Source organism: Rhinolophus sinicus, linkage group LG09, assembly GCF_036562045.2.
Source record: "Rhinolophus sinicus isolate RSC01 linkage group LG09, ASM3656204v1, whole genome shotgun sequence".
NCBI lineage: Eukaryota > Metazoa > Chordata > Mammalia > Chiroptera > Rhinolophidae > Rhinolophus > Rhinolophus sinicus.
Window position 1 is genome coordinate 23062011 of NC_133758.1, and position 17807 is coordinate 23079817.

A 17807-nucleotide genomic window follows, 5' to 3' on the forward strand; every position below is an offset into this window, starting at 1 on the left:
CACAAACTCACATTTCCTCGTATTGTATGAAAGCTATTTGGTCTCTCTTAGTTTAAAGAGGAATCAAGGAAACATGTTAACAATTCCTGGGGACGAGGATTCTTCAACAGGTGAGAAACTCAGAGAGGTGGAAGCAGCCCCGCTCCCTCCCTGTGTATGCTTCAAAAGCAGACCTCATAAAACAAACCAACAGAGTAGTTACAAATGACATAAAAATAACAGATGTCACATTTTAGGAGTCCTGAGTCGGGGAGAGGGGAGAAAAAGGACTTTTATTCTTTGCTAGGGTTGGTGCACATGGTTTTTCCATCACTCATTTACTCGACGATTATTTTTGTAACATCCACTCTTTGTACTGTACCATAGACTATACAAGATAACTGGAATACATCGTTCCTGCTTTCATTTGAAACTAAGGAAAGAGGAGAAACCAACATTTCTGGAGAATCTATAGTGCAGTCTGCAGCATTTCACATATTCCCTCATTTAATTGTGATAGCAACCACATGAGGACATTACTATCTCTATAGTACAGAGGTGAAAACTGAGAACTCAGAGGTTAAATTAGTTTTCCAAGGGTACACATCTAAGAGGACATGGACTCAAGAATTCAAGCAAGGGCTGCCCTATTTCAAAGCCAGTTTCATACCACATTTCCTCAAGAAGACGGAGCTAGCTAAGGAGTGAGAAAACCTGGGTTTCCCTGTTAATTTTCTATTGTTGACTGCATTAGAGTGCCAAATTTCTCTCAATTTCACAATCTCTAAGGGCTCTTCCAACCCCAAATTCCGTAATTAAATAACACAAGACATTACTACAGATTATTCATGTTATTTCTGCTAGATGATGAATTCCTGTACATTGTTTGGATCCTGTTGCTTTCTCTGGTTCAAATTCTTTTAATGGTTTCCCACAGGGAGCCAGACAGACAATATAATGAGTGAAGTTTGTCTGGATTATGAAGGAAGGTCGAGGGGTATGGGGGAGGACTTGGGAAACTGAAGAGAATATGGCTCGTCTAAATGGGCAAATATTCTGCATCAATCAGTTGTTACTAGGTAGCAATGAGCCCAAAGTTATAAGACAGTGTGAGTTTCAAAAAGCCAGAAATCTTGATTATTATGTAAATCTTCTGACGTTTACAAGATGCTTATTCATGTTTTAAAAACGTATAACCATCTGTAGGCCAATCAAAATATAACTGTGGACAGGCTATTGGCCCATGGCTGCCATTTTATCACTGCCCTTCAGAATGGTCACCATACCTGATTCTAGAATTTCAGGAAGACCATGTTCTTACCCTACACCTCTCTTCCCGCCTCTTTTGTTATTATTTCCACATACACGCCTATCTCAGAGATGATGTCTCTCCTGCTTTTCTGCTTATTGAACTCGATTCATCCTTAGAAGGCCATCTTAACTCTTCTTTTCCCAGATCCTCTCATTGTCCTCTGAACTCCCTCCATACCTTTCAGTTGGAAATTGAGGACTTGTCAATTGCTAAATTATTGCTCTGTTAGTATCAGAGATTATTATTAAATCTATTCATTTTTAAAATATTATTTGGTCACCTCATTTTCTGGAATCAGGCCTTCCCAAATGGTATAAAAGTTTCCCTAGGGCAGGTCTAATCTTATACTTACAAGTATCAACGTGACAGGTACTTAAAAATGTTTGACAATTTCTAACAAAGACTTGTAGAAGTTCCAGCAAGATGAGCTCCGTGGAGCAGTTAATACCCTTACGGGTTGGGGGCTTTTGTGCCCTACGATAAGGATGTTTGGAGGGTGGAGTGAGGCTAAAACTTGTGAAGATAGTTAATGGATGTTGTGACCTGAGTCTTAACATGACTAAATTATGACTTAACACGATGAATCACACAAGTAACATGACATGACTCCATTTTTGACATAAGAGGAGTCATAAAAGTGATATATTGTTTTGAATATGTGATTGGTGTTTTGATCTGCAAGTTCTTTTCTTTCTCACCACTGCCTAAAGGGCAGACATTATTTTTCCCATTTCTCTGATGAGAAAACCGAGACTCAGAGGTCTCAATTAGACTCAGAGGCTTACCTAAGGGGATGAATAATTACTGCAGGAGGTACAGTAACACTGATCCAAATCCAGTTTCCACTATACATTTGTATGGTAGCCAGAAAGTTTCCAGGTTTCCTAATTCCTAGTCAGGGAGTATTTTAATTCAGTTCTCCTCTCTGGGCTTAATTTCCTCATCTGCAGCACAAAGGGATTTGCAGAGGTCCCTTCTAGTCTATTCCAATCCAGTCTTACATAGTCAATTCCAGTTTAAGCACCAGGAGAAGGAGACCTTCTGGGAGGATACTCTGGTATGACTCTAGTAGCTCACAGGGGTAGAATGAAGGGCCGATGGTGAATGTTATTGCTGTCTGTCTGTCTGTTGAGTTGTCATAGCTGTCTCTCAATCCTTACTCTATTCTCTCTCCACTGCATCCTTTCTCTCTGTCCCTCTTTCTCTGTCTTTCCTCTCTCTTAGACTGACTACAGCCTGCCTGGACCACTAAAGATCATTCTTAATGACAGTCATTACACAGTTCTGCCAAGTTGCCTAAGGCCATTTCTGCAGCAATGAGCAGGAAAGACCTTGCCCCGCTTCTCAACAGCTGGGCTCAGTATGCCAACTTCACTGGAACCAATAAGTTTTTTAAAAACTCTCCATTAATTACAGGAAACCCAAAGCATGGTCCCCCCTTCTCATTAACACAGTTGCTTTCAGTTGCCACTAAATTATCTCGCCACCATTAAAACCAACAATCTAATTAGTCTTCTGGAAATGGAAAGAGCCCGTGAACGAGGCAGGCTCACCACGATCTCACAACTGAGCATAAAATATTTCTGCCCTTTCATTCTTGGCTGCATAAAATCTGCACCTGGATGAGCCTCCTTTCATTCTTTCCCATTTATAAAGAATAGTTGATATAAAATGAGTATCTTAATAGAAATCGCTTCACGTATGGGAGGTTTTCTTTCCCACATTTCGCCTGAGCCCGGAGTCCTCATTACAATAATCGCACCTGACTCCCCCTGAGCATGGTACCTCACAGCCAAACCTCCCACTGGGCTTCAATGGAGGTGTGAATGATACTATCACTGGGAAGAAGATAAAATGTATTATTATCATTACTCTGTTTTTAAGAGGGTCTGGCTGTGGCAAGAGACGGTTAGGAGCATAATCTGTAGGAAGAATTCTGAGAAGCTAAAGCGAGTTAAACTTCTCACAGAAACAAACCTTCAAACCTGTCATTAAACCTTCTGTCTTCCCTAAAATCTGAATTCTGGGGAGAAAAAATTAGATAAATCAAGTCTAGACATGTTCATTGAGTATCTACGATGCATCCAACACTGTGTGGGGTTCTTGACATTCAAATACGACGACAGGTTGTGTAACAGCAGTGCTCCGGGCTTTGGCTTCTCTTCTTACCATCCCATATCACCCAAGGTTCCAGGAACTCATGTGAGGCTCAGTACTTAATTGAATTAAACAAAACCTAAACGGGAAATGGTCGCTGCCCTCAGGAAACCAATACTCCAGCCACAAGGCAAGACGATCACATATAATATAAAGAACAGCCTAGGCCGATGTCATCTCCAGCCTTCCACTGAGTGGCTCATCCTGAAAATCCCACAGAACTTCCGAGTGAAGAGAGACACAAGTTCCTCCTTCTTGAAATAAACCCACACCCAGGTACTGCACATGCCATGCCATATAGGCTGACTCTTTTCACTTGACAATAATCTTCCCCCAGGATATCCTGGTGGATTAGCCAGGAGCTGGTCTGCCATGAGTGCAAAAAGGATTCTGCAGGCTCCCGAGGTCCCTCTCAGGTTTTTTCCCATGCTGAACATTCCCAGGACGGTTTGCTGTTTGCTGGTGCTGATGTGGAAAATAAAGTCACATCACTGCCTCTCAACTTTAATGGATATAATGCTACAATATGTCTTTTCATGTGTCAGATGGTTTTGTGCAGCAAACTCTTGTTCAAAGTATTTTCATCAATATTTAATGATTGTATATTGCTCGCCCACCTCAGTGCTATGGACTGGGCTTTCAAAGTTGAACAAAGTCTGCCAATAGGAGAGTGGACAGTCCAGCTGGGACACAGGCATGAACATAGACACTATTAAATGTAGAGATCAATGATCTATGGGCTTAGAGGAAGCTATGCAGCTCCGAGGCGGCGGTATCTAAATTGGCCATGGCCTGGTTCTCAAAGTGGGTACGAGGGAGGCCTTCTCAGAATTAAAGGAGGCTATGCTGGGTCTTAAAGAATAATCATGAATTAGCCATCCAGATGGTTTGAAGGGTAGGTGTGGGAGGGAGGAACATTCCAGAGTGGGAAGTAGAAATAGCAAAAACAATATCAACAACAGTAGCAGCGGCAACGATAGTATTCATTTGCCGAACTCTTCCTATGTGCCAGGCACCCTGTTAAGATTTTTCACAACGATTATCTCATTTATTCTGCAGCACAATCTTCTACACTAGGTGGTATGCTCTCTCCCATTTTACAGATGTAAACACTGAGGTGTGAGGTCATCCAGCTGGTAAGTGCAGTCCTGAGATTTCAATGCAGGAGATCTGAAGCCAAGAACACACGTATTCAACTAGAGCATTGCGTGGCCTATGTGTGGTGTTAAGAAAAATGAGCCAAAACTTAGAAACAAATGGAAGGGTGGATGTTCTCTTGGAGTCCGAGGGTATCGTTTTACAGGCCTGCCTGGTGATTATTAATTATCCAGGGAAATGTACCCTTGTTGGATTCACTAACCATTACTGATTAAAAGGCCCAGACTCTGCCTGGTAATACGATTAACTAGTAGGTATTTGCCCAGAAAAAGATGCAAATGATTTCTGGCCAGTAGAAAAGCTCAGAGATTATGGTGTTATTGCCTATTAGGACAATCTTGCTCGGTGTTCTTTCTCTGACGCCTACACTCCTATAATGCTCTGTTTCTCCACTTGTTCTTTGAATCAGCTCTACCACCATGTTGGTTTCCTCATCAAAAAGTTCTATGCATCTTTGACGTGGGTTTATCGTTTTTTGAAAATTACACTCTGACAGTGGGGATTCCAAAAAGTCTGGTGCTGACTGACATTGCCTAGGAGATGGGGGTGGAGCAGAGGCAAAAGCCAGAGAGTCTGGAGAGTCTGATGCTTCTCTGGATGTTTACAGCCGTGGCCATGGGGTCAGCTGAGCTGCGTTAGGATTTCCAGATTAAATCAGGGAAGAGCTGATTTCGTCCTTTTGGGACAAAAATCAGAAGACTTTTTGGAGGTTTTTCTGAAAGCCTTTGGTATGATGGGATCTTCAGGGAAGCAAAGAAGCTTCCAACCCTGCTGGGTGTATTCATGGTGTACAGCCGAGGACAGGGGGCTTTTTAGGAGCCTCACCTTCAGAAGAGCTCTCTAGGCAAACAGACTTATTCTGTGCTGCTTGAAAATAGGCCCGAAAGTAGCACTTTTCAGACAACGTGAAAGCTTTGTTTCTAAAATACAGTTTTATTTTCTCTAGATGATGATGATGATTTTTAGTATTTTCTGTATATTTTAAGTGATTAGTCTGGACTTGTAGGCATTTATTTTACAATTCTAAGACTCCTTCAACTTGTATACTTATGGCCCTTGGATGTTCCAAATCCTATTAACTTGCACATTTATTTGCTCCCTTTAGGTTCTTTTGAAAGACTAGACTTTTGGCTGAAGTGACCTGTTATTTTGGTTAGGAGTTTCAGCTCATGATTCCACATAGGACAAAAAGCAAGTGAAATAAATAATTTTATAATTCTTAAATTCCTGCTCTTTGCTTTTTGCACCTGGATATAATTTCATTATTCTGGGCCCCTCTCCACAGATGGCAGCTGCTTATGAGAAAAGTTCGGGATCCAAGAATTTGGGAGTTAGAGGCAATTTTCACCATCATTTTGCTCCAGCTACTAGACTACCGGGTTTCATTCTGAGTCCATTAGAATGAAGCATCCATTCTTTCATCCGTAAAGGCCATTTTCCAAGTTTAAGGTTTTGCATCTTGATTACAGACATCAGTCAGTTCCAATTGGGCTGACAGTTTGCTTAACAACTAAATGGTTTACCTAATACCACTCCTTGTCTTCAGAGAAAAATGTCTAAAAATTTAATAGACTTGTGAAATGTAAATGTGTTCACTTACTCATAGGCTCTGGTAGTTTTAAACAAGGCAGATCATCTAATGTAAGAGAATAATGGATTAGCCCAGATACAAAACAGATACAAACTAAGCGCTGTGCTCCCTCTGCTTCCCTCTGTTATCTCTAACTGGGCTATACCTTGAGCAGTTGAGATTTGGTGATAGCAACCCTGATATGTGTCTTTTTTTCTCCTTGGATTTAAGATCAGAGAGTATTGGGGGGGTGTGCATGTGTGCATGTGTGTGTGTGTGTGTGAGAGAGAGAGAGAGAGGCAGAGAGATGGACACAGAGAGAAAACAAGAAGGATATGCCTGCTTGTTTTTCCCTCATTCCTACTCTAGACTTTCAGGAGCAGAACCCTAGAGATTGTTTTCTTTGTGTTTTACTGAGTTCCTACAAAATCTGTAGTCTACTTAGCAGTCTAGTCTCATCTTAAATACTACAAAGTGGGGGGAGGGGTCTGTTTCAGTAGTAAAATCATGAATTCTCTATGCATTGTATGACCTCCTGAGAAGGTAGTTTAACATAGAGATAGATGATCAGAAAAATTGGCCTGACCCATTCAGGTCTGGATTGTCTGGTATGGTTATTAAATTATTATTGGGACAGCAATAGAAGTTATTTCAAATTATGTGTCACTTTGCAGAAACTTTATTGAAGCTTTGACTGCATTAGCCCTAATGACTCATAATGACGAGGCACTGCTCCCTGAATCCGACCTCATTCTAATGCCAGGGGACTGCAGCTGATCAATAGCTATTGAGCAGTTTGATCATGAGGGCTGACCTGCTTGAGTACCATGGCAGCCATGGCCATCGCTTTCCCCCAGCAGCTCGCACAATGACATGTTCTCAGTCTGGCCACCCTTCCCCGCGATCCGATTCCACCTCCTACTCCAAATCAATTACTTCATAATCAGCATGCCTCCCAGACTCTGAGAAGCTAAAAAATTGTCTCTTAAACAAAACACACACACACACACACACACACACACACACACACCACACACACATCACACAGGAGCTAGAAAAGACATGTTTTTAAACCTCTCACCCGCCTTCATTACTCCTGTTCATAAAATAAAATGGGAAATGTTTCCTTTTTTTCTTTTGCCAAAGATCACCTGTTTGAAAAAGTACTGCTAGGACTATAGAACGATTATTTATTTGGCAACTATTTATCAACAGCCGACCACATGTCTGTCAAGTGTTTTCCATGTGATTGCAGGCAGTTGCAAGACGGAGCATGCTTTGCTCAGATGCCTCCTACCACGTTTGGTGCTGTATCGGCAGCAGCCACTGCCTCCCAACCATTCATTTCACTCAGTGATTATTTACTCAGCATCTACTATGTGTTAGGAACTGTACTAGACACTTCAGCATCCACTATTTTTAAATGAAAAGGATTCCTAATTAATAGAATTATTTCAGTATTGTTTATCTCCATACATTTCTTAAATTAATTTTGTTCGATAAGCCACTAAGTTTTACTGGCTTCCTTTCTTCCCCCTGCCACCCCACCCCCCACTTGTCTGGGTTTTCAAAACCATTCTTTAAAAATGTAGACCTATTGAAAAATAAGTTGATTTCTGTATATAGCCAGAAGTAATTCTAAATTACCCTGCTTACAGGGAGAGATGAATAAGGGGACTGATTTTAAAGAAAACAAAAAGAATAATTAATGCACAAGCACCCAATTGAATAAAATAGAAATCAGAAGTGATTTATTAACTGCCTACTGTGTGCTTGACATTGTTAAAGTTACCCACTCCATCAAATTATGAGTTTCACTCACTATTCTCTGAAAGAAGTGGAGTCCATAGCTAGGGAGAAAGAAATCTGCTGTTTGTAATGTTGGGCCTATGACAGAAGTGAGATTTCACTGGAAACCAGGAGGTAAATGAAGAAATTGGGTTCCAGTCCAATTGTATGACCTCAGGCCAATCTCTGAATCACGTGTGAAATAGGGCATTGGACAGGCGCCCAGCCTGAGGTACGCTATCTCTCTCTGGTTTATGGGAAGCTGTGTATCTGTGGGGAGCAGAATCTCAGGAAGGTCTGGCCTGCAACACTTGTGGTAGATCTCTCGTTTGTTTTCCCCCAAAAGTCCTGCTCAGTGGCCTGAGACCCAGAAATGGACCAAATCTGAAACTCTCATGAGGGTCTCAATTTAGCACTGCCAAAAATAAATAGCTCATTCCTGCATCCTGAAACAGGAGAGCTTTCGTTCAGCTCTGATTACCAGAGAGGCAGGTTTAAAAGTTTAATACCCACCCATTTCTGTGCCTGTTTGGCATATTTGTAAATTATTAAATGCAAATAGAGGAGGCAAGCCCATGGAAGGTGGGGATACCAAGAATGAGTTCTCTTACATTGAATGGAAAGAGTTCAGGGGGAAGAAAATGGGGAACCACCTGTCTTTTGCCCCTGGGAAATATCTGTGCTTGGCAAGCACAGGCAGAAACATGCAGGCCAATTTCTAAATCCATAAAGGGAGGTCTCCAGAGCTTAACTGACAAGGTCGAATAAGCAATTTTCTGGGTGGGTAGTGCAGACTGCGGCCCAAATCTTTCACTCCAGCCAAGTGATGGCTTCCCTGAGTTCCAGGCATGGCACCCATTCCCACTTCCAGGACTCTGTCCATATTGCTCGCTCTGCCTGCACGCCCTCCCACAAGGAGCTGCTGATCCAAAGAGCCTTGGGGGTGGCGTCCTCCCCATTCCTCTGTGAGGTGCCCTCCTCTGACCTCTTCTTGTAGTCATCGCTGGCATTATTTACCCAGCACTTCCACCCAAACCTTTTCATTTCACAGTTAGCATGTCAAAGATGTAAAGATTTATGATCATATTTGAGAGATGATCCCATTCCTTCAGAGCAAGATTTCCCAAATGGCTGGAGGGAATACCATTTCCACGGAGATGTTAAGAGCTAGTTCCAGAAAAATGGGTTCTGTGTGGTCAAATAAGATTGTGAAATTCTGTGTGTCTCCCTCCTGGAACCTCACAACGAACACTGGTCATTTGAAGGCTCTGAATCACCCTGCAGGAAGGGGCAGGTGTAAAGCAGCTTCACTAAACTCGTTTAACTATGAAAACATCTTTTACCACAAAACACCTACTAATATTTTGCTGCACTCACTGTAGCAAGTATCCTCCCAATTCTTTCTTTCTGTTATTTCAATTAAGCTCATTTTCTAATTACCGATAATTTCCATGAAAGAGGTAGGTACGCAGACAAGTTGAGTTCTCCGCTCAAAGCAACCCGCTGAATTAGAAGATGAGTTTGGATTGAATATCAGTAATGCATCTCTTCTTGGGCTTCCAGTCATAATAGGCATTTCGAAATACTACAATATGCTTACCAATTACCAGTACATTAATTGAATAAATGTTTATGGAATTGGCCATCGTTCTGTGTGCCATGAAGAGAGCAAGAACCTAAATCATAGATTCTACCTTGGAAGTATGTACAATTAATTCTGTTATGAGGAAAAAGTTAAATAGAAGACATTTCTTATGTAGCTTACAAGCAGGTGTGAGGCCATGGGAGAGACACTGGGTGCTACAGGTATTGGAAGGAGGTGTAACTGGCTGGGCCTTGAAGATTGGTGAGATGTGAACAGGAATTGAGGGAGCTTGTCCTCAAAGAAAGGTGTGAAGCCAAGTCCAAGGCCTGCCTTCCTGGCTGTAGGGATGAATGTGGCAAAGTGGGGGCTGGTGAGAGATTATGTGGAGCGTGGAGGAAGGCAGAGCATTTGGGATGTCAGAATAAAAAATTTATATTTCATCAACTGCCAGTGAGAAGTCTTGTGACTATTGAGGAATTCATGACATCATGGGGGTCGAATGAATCAAGGCCTCAGGCAAACTCTGGTACTGTCTCCAAACCCTGGGGAACAAGGGAGGTGTTTTGAAATGCAGTGGTTGGGAGCATGGGTTTAGGTCTTGAATTGGAATCCTGACTGCCCACAGGTTCCTGGGGCAAGTTCCTCTACTCTTAGCTTCGTCTCCTGAAATGAAGATACAAGTATTTACCTCACAGAGATTTTGTATGAGGTACATGAGATAACACACATAAGGCCCTGGATGCAGACTCATAGTTACTACAGCTCGATAAAGATTAATTGATACTGTTATCATTTCAATGGAAAGCTTCTTCAAGAGGACTTTTGCGTCCAGGTTCCTACCTGATCTCCTTCTTTTCTTAGACCTCCTCCCACTTGAAAAGTCCAGTGCTGAAACAGCTCACATGCTCGGTGTCTATGGGAGGTTGGCTAAAGAGAGCACTCTTACCTGTCAACAGCACATTCCTAGGGGGCCATCTCCATGCCCACCGTCACTGTAAAAGTGCTCACCTGCGTCCGAGGTTGCTGCAGACGCAGCAAGGAGAGATAACACTGGGGCAGGTGGAAGTGTGACACTGTCAGCTGCAGCTGGCTTCTTCCTGGTCATCATGGTGGACACGCAGCCCTCGTTCTTACCATGTGTTGCCGTCTGGTCCACTTTTAAGTGGGGACTTGGCAGCCCTAAAAGAAACAAGAATTACAAAGCCTGTAGTTACTTGGAAGGAACAGGAAGACAGACAACATAAAAGCTGAAAACGACTTGAGGAAATCATCAAATGATCTGACCTCCTTCTGGTATGAGAAATTTTAGAATGTTTAAAGAAAAAAAAGAGAGAGAAGCATGACTGGTTTGGGTTTTGTGGCTGAGGTGAGTGGCGATGACTGTCCAGGTTGGCAGCCTGGAAGCAGGGTTGGGGCATAGGCGTAATGAAACAGTAGACTCCTTCATCTGTCATGCTTTGCTGCCTGTGGATTGAGAAGCCCATCTCGGCAGAGGTTGTATTGCATGCTGTATGCAGAATGATGGGGAGAAGTGGATCCCACCCTGGTGAGGCTTCTCATCTCATCCAGCTCGGGAGACAAGACTAAATAAGAAGAAAAAACATGGGCAACAACTACGGGCAGGCATGTGTGTCATTCGTCCTAAGTGCTTGGGGAGTTTTCAGGAGGTAGGGATTCATGTGGGAAGAAGTGAGGAGAGGTTTTCTAGAGCTCATCTCATGCTAGAGCAGCACAGATGAGGGGAAGGCATATGTTGTCATCGATGGAGAAATGAAGACGATCCAGATGAGAGACCAGCCTGCTGGAGGCGAAGATGCGTTGTGGGGACTGGTGTGGAACAACAGTCATTAGGCTAAGGGAGAGCTGATTTGAGGGCCTTTGAGTGTCTGGTCATAATAAGCATCATAAGTCATGTTCTTATGATGCTGAAAAGCCCGGGTAGACTTTTGTGAGGTGCCTCGGGAAGGGCCTGGAAATTTACTATGTAACAAATTGTACGACATGTTCTGGAACCTTGTTCCCTGGGCTTGAATCCAGGCTTTCCTACTTTCCAGCTGTGTGATCACGAGCAAGTGACTTAACCTCTCCAAGCTTTAAGCTTCCTTCACTGTACAAATGGGATGAACACTCTCGCAGAGGTGCCTGGCAGCACCCACAGGTCAGTCTATGCAAAGTGCTTAGAACAGTGTCTGGCACACAGTCCACACAAGGTAAACGTTTCTCGTTAGTATTGCCCCTGTGATTGCTACTCTCACTATTCTAACCTGTGTTTCATCAAGCCCGACCGAAACCAGCCAGCAAAGGCTCAGTTCTCTTCCCTGGCATGACTGAGGATTTCTGGGCTCTCTCTACATCCTCCACTGCAAAAGTGATTCTCCAACTCATCCAAGCAGAAGTCCAGAGGCTGGCGGTGAATGAACCCATGTCAAATGGTCACCTGCTCGGAGTTTCTTCACTTACAGGCTACACGGCACTACTGGCAGCAACAACAACATATGGGGCTTTATCACAGCACCCTGTTTCCCCGAAAATAAGAGCTAGCTGGACCATCAGCTCTAATGTGTCTTTTGGAGCAAAAATTAATATAAGACCTGGTCCTATTTTACTATAATATAAGATCAGATCTCAGGATATAATACAATATAATACAATATAATATAATAATACAATACCCAGTATAATATAATGTAATGTAATATAATATAATATAATATAATATAATATAATATAATATAATATAATATAATATAATATAATATTATTATACTGGGTCTTATATTAATTTTTGCTCCAAAAGACGCATTAGAGCTGATTGTCCGGCTAGGTCTTATTTTCAGGGAAACATGTTAGCTCTTGACTTTGTTTTTCTACCCCAACCAACTTGAGCGGTACTCTCCCAGAGTAACATTATCTTCCCACCACTGTGAGAACAGCTCACTGGGGCCTAATGACGGCCCTGTGAATCATGTAGTGTGGAGGTTACTATTTTCTTAATTTTACAGATGAAGACAACACATTTCTGAGAGGTTAAGAGAGAAGTGACTAAACCCACACAGCTCTGAATGTCAGAGCTGGAAGGTTTCAAGTAGCCAGATGCTACACCGAAGCATCATCTTGTTCCACCGGGCCATCTCCTGACACCTGCCCACGACTCCAGTCTGCTGACAGCACGTTTCTTGCTGGGGACGCAGAGGCCCCTAGTACCACACCTGGAGAAGACACTTTTCCAGGCACCTAACAAAGGTATCTGTGGGAGAAAGTCCACGTTGACATTTTCATTTCCCGTCGACTACCTTCTTCCTACTCTCCGTCCCTGTCTCTGAACCTCTTGCGCCAGATGCTATGAATAACAATACCATTTAGGCTTTTTAAAAAAAATTTTATATTCCATAGCATTTTGACAATGGAGGTAGACACACATCAAACTCTGTGATAGAAAGACTGCAAGGCACACGCATCTGGAAACCAGGAAGTGCCGCAAATGCATACAGTGTGCCAGCAATAGGCGAGGACACACATGTGTGTAAAATGCACACAGAATCACCGCAAGGAGACACATCCGCACAGTTAACAATGGTGACTCCAAGGAAGGAAAGCACCAGGGAGACTGGTGAGGAAGGGGGAGTTTTAACCTTTACTCCTTAGCCTGCTTTATTGTTAATACTTTTAACACCACAAACGTGTATTACACTCTTTCTCCATTGAAAAAAGAAACATACTTTGGGAAAAATCTAGACGCCTACCAGAGCCTGGGATTGGGGCGGACGGTGGTGCCGCTGACAAATCTGAAGTGGGGACCACAGGCCTGAGGCTGATGAACATCCCCTTTCGGAACTCCCCGGGGCCACGGCCTCGCTCCCATCAAACGGACGCTGGCGTCCTGTCCACAGCTCACCTCTGCACCTCTAACTGTCCGAGTGTTATCAGAGCTAACGGCTCTTTGGCAAAAGCTCACCGATACGTCAACTGTGCACCTGTGGACACAGGTTGGGCAGGTAATTCTTTGCTCGGATTATGACATGCTCAGGGAGTGAGCCGTAAGCCTGATTAGCAGGTGGGTATTTAACTCCCACTTGGGAACAAACTGATTTCAAGTCATTTCAGTTGTACCCATTTTCATGCAAATGTTCACAATCCAAATTAGTCTCAGTCCACATGACTTCATTAAAGTTGATCCGATCATGCCTCTATTGGGCATACTTTCCTACTCAAGTGTTTATGTTACAGAATACGTTAAAAGTAATAAAATGACACTTAAAACACTCTATAATTCAGATTGTCACTAGTTAGCTGTCTTGAAAACCCTAGATAATTTAGGGTTTTCTATTATAGGCTGTTTGCTAGCTGCCATCCAATGAATTTGAAAACAAATTGAAAAAAAAAAAAAGAAAAACGCCCTGACATTTTCTCAGATATTAGCAAGTTTTGAAAGGATTATGGAAACAATCCAAGAAATGGTATACACACGCGGGCAAGAAATATTGGATATGTTTTAAACAAAGGCTAACCTAACAGCACTTGTAATCCACAAAATCTGCCTGAGAGCAGAGGCCTCAGGAAACTGGAATGGGAGGCTTCTAGAGAGAGGGTATCGGGCAGGCTGGCCACTGCAAGTCTTTGTTTTCCCTCATTTCAGGTGGCAGCCGATGGTCCACGGACAGGTACCCAAATGACTAGGCAAATGTAAAACAGTTCAGAACCAAGTTCTCACAAACACGGGAGGGCAGGGTGGTGGACATTCGGAAAGTGTCCTCCTAGCCTAAGCCCGGATTCTCTCTCTCCATGGGAAGGAAATTTTTAAGGCTGGAGATCAATCATAAAGAAACTGAGATCTACGCAGAGCATCGTACCGACTGGACCACTGAGCTGCTTACACTGGGGTGTGAGGGAAGATGAAAACGCTTTAATCTGGGAAGGGATCCCTATGCCAACATCAGACACAGGCTTTATGGAGAGCACACTTGGTCGCTGTGCTCAGAGCCTCTCCGAACCCCAACACAGGACAAATTGTACTGCAGCTTGCTTACGTAGAGGCCAGCACGATTTTAAAGGAGGAAATAACAATGCTAATAACTTTGTGGGTCCAACATCTGTTCATAATTAAAGACAGAGCCAAGAGGAAATAAAAAAAAAAAGTTAAACCTATATGAAAACATTCTGCTATAACCTGTTGACCTCTATTGATACATTCTTTTCAAAGTCTTTGAAACTGTGCTGCAGTGTATCGAGGGACAGTCGCTCATTTTCAAAGGTAATTTCTCATAGACCACTTATCCCCTCAAACCTCTACCTGCACACCGTGTTTGCATTAGGGATTTGATTTATGGATTCCTACTCCTCCAACGCAGAAGCTCACTTCCTGTTGCCTTGGTTACTTGGAGCTCAGTTCAAGGTTAAAGTACTCCCAAATCAGAATCAGTGGCAGGTGGTGCGTCTAGCGGCCAGGTTATTGACTGCCCCAGGATGCACAAAGGTCAGAGACCAAAGCACTGTTTACTGCCTTAAGGGTGAGTCAATAGCTTCGATATTTTGATTCCGGTTCTTCCAAACTAGTAGTTGCTGTTCAATTACCTCTTCCCCAGGTTGCTCAAGGTCACAGGGGTCATGGAGGAAAGCAGGCTCTGGTGGCTGACTTTCCCAGGATCCCTTTAATGAGCTCTGTGACCCTGGATAATAAAAACCAGCCTCACCTTAGAGTAATTCTAAAGCTACTTACCTACTTTATCTTATTTTCTCTATGGGGAAAACAAACAAACAAACAAACAAACAAACAAAAAATCCTTTGTGGGATGGCTAATATTTACTCCCCTTTTCTAGATGAGACAATGAAGGTTCAGAGAGGTCACATAACTTATCTAAAATTACACAGCTTGTAAGCAGTGGGAAGAACTAGTTGGTCCTCATCTCATAGGTTCTTTAACCTATGAGGCTGATTGGGTTCATCACCCAGGAGTCATAGGTAATTTAGTTTGTAACAAACACTGCAGAAAGTAGCATATCTAGAAAACAGTATGTGATAAATATAGGCTTCTTGAACACCTTAATTAATTTCTTAATTGTAAGATTTGCAAATGCCGATGTTTCCTGGTGACAAAGCCTAGGCTGGCATAGTGGGAGAGGCTGACACCACTGGGATGCTTGGTTCCTGCAGTCGCCTCCCTGATCTCATTTACACGGTAGAATACAGGGCGTGGCATGGACGGAGAGGCATGTTATGTTGAGCAGTCAGTGGCTTTTAATCTTGCAAAGAACTTGGATGTGCTTTATGCTATTTGCCTCTTGTAGCATCTCTGTGGATAACAAGAGGCAGATGGTGCAAGTCCGAATTCACAAATAAGGAAACTGAGGCACAGAGGACTAGATGATTTACCCAGGCTCTCATATCATGCATGTGGAAAAAAATGGTACTGAAATCCATGCGTCTTAACCCAACTTGATGTTCTTTCCTTTCCTATAACACATTGACGTTAGGGTAAAACGGTAAATAACATATTTTTCACAAGAGGAAACTGCTCCTGAAAACTTGATAATAATTTCCTTTCTAATATACTGGTTGTCTTTTCAGATTCTTCCATGGCTATTTTTTCTTGTTTGCACACGATTGTCACTCATAGCAATAGGAGGGATATATGTGACAGAAGAAAGTGAATCAAGCCTGAGATACTCCTAGGATTTGGGAAATAATATTTTTCTGTACCAAAGTCAATAAAAGTGTTATTTTTGCTGTATCAGCTTATTCCTTAGATCAATAAATATTTTCTGAACATTTACCATACCAGAGACATGGCACTGGTCAAAACAGTTGAAGTTCCTGTTTTCCAAGAATTACATTCTAATAATCTCTGGGTAGCATAAGGTAGCTGTAACTTTTTTTAAAGGCACCAAAAGATCTAAAAGTGCTTTTTAATCATCAAAAGGCAGAGCCTCTGCTACTCAAACAGTTATCTTTAGGTGAATAAGAAACAGGCATCCTGTCTAGGTGGATAGAGACCAAGGACCCAGATCTTAGCAAAGAGAGAGTACCATTGTGAAAATCAGAAAAAGGCATGGCTTCCTATGTGCAATGTATCACCACTGCTTATGGAATAGGATGGACTAGATTTCAGCTCCGCTTTCCCCTCAAGCCAGTGAACATGCCACAGAAGGGCAAAGGGCAGACAGACAGAATTAAGTAGAATGCTGATGTAACAGCTCCCATTTAAAAAAAAAAAGTAGAGACAATTGAGTGGTACCTGTTCTCTAAAAAACAGAACAGAGGAATTTTCAAATGGTATCAACAGGGAAGAAACAATGCATACATGGAATTAAAACCAATTTAATAACACAACGCACCAAGTCTTGTTATGTCCTTGGCTCTCAGGTAGTTTAAAAATTTGCTACCGTAATGTACCTAAGGCATGGTACATGCTTCATCAATAGATAAATACAGAAAAGCTTCAGCCAAGTAATGTCAAGGCAGTTCAAAGTTAGTATACTTCTTCCTGGGCAACTGAGCCCCAGGAAGGGGATGTAACTTGCTTTGCCTGGTGTCACACAGGGAGGATGGCAGAACTGTGACTCTGACTCCAGCCTTATTCTGGGACTGTGTCAGGTCAGCATGTTAGCTTTCTGCCACACAGGTTCCATTCTGAAACTTCATGAATGCAGTCTTGCTCTCCCGTTGCATGCTTTTCATGCTACACTCACAAAGCAGTTTAGAAACAGACCAAGCCAAACATGAGAGATTTGATCCCAGCTGTAAGACCATGGACTCTGGGAGAGTCTTCCCTGGATTCTCCCTAATAGGAAGGGGTTAGTAGTCAACGCTGGTTAATACGAGCATCTTTTATAGTGTCTTCCTTTTTACCTTTAGAGCACAGTCACAGAGCACATCTGCATGGTAATACAGATCTGGATGCTAACTGGGTCACCTTATTTGCATTTTGATTACTGCTTATTTAGAAGCCACATTGAGAAAAGAGGTTGATATCAGGAGCTTAAGTGCACGTGTGTCTATAAATATATATATAAATAGATAAATGCATATTTACTGGTTTGTGAGAGATCAGTCTGATATGTACTCATCTCTTATGGACATATCTGAAGGAGTCCGGCCATGAATGGATGTTGGGTTATAAATGTGGTTACGGAATCTAATTCATCTTTTTAGTGCCACATCACCCACTGTATAGGCACACTGTGTCAGCTAGAGAAGTCAGCTTCGCATACTTCCCCCTGTTCAGTAGTTATTTCCTTAGGGATGGGACAGTTGCATTGTT

At 42.5% G+C, this 17807-nt stretch overlaps 1 protein-coding gene across 2 annotated transcripts in view; it reads right to left on the bottom strand.

Moving 5' to 3' along the window:
• SETBP1 (SET binding protein 1) overlaps positions 1–17807 on the bottom strand; it is a 346614-nt gene that overhangs the window by 15873 nt on the left and 312934 nt on the right. For both annotated transcript variants that reach the window (XM_074340043.1, XM_019739686.2), the window contains exon 5: positions 10558–10728. In XM_074340043.1, coding sequence (XP_074196144.1) covers positions 10558–10728 — 171 coding nt within the window. The remainder of the gene's footprint in view (positions 1–10557; positions 10729–17807) is intronic.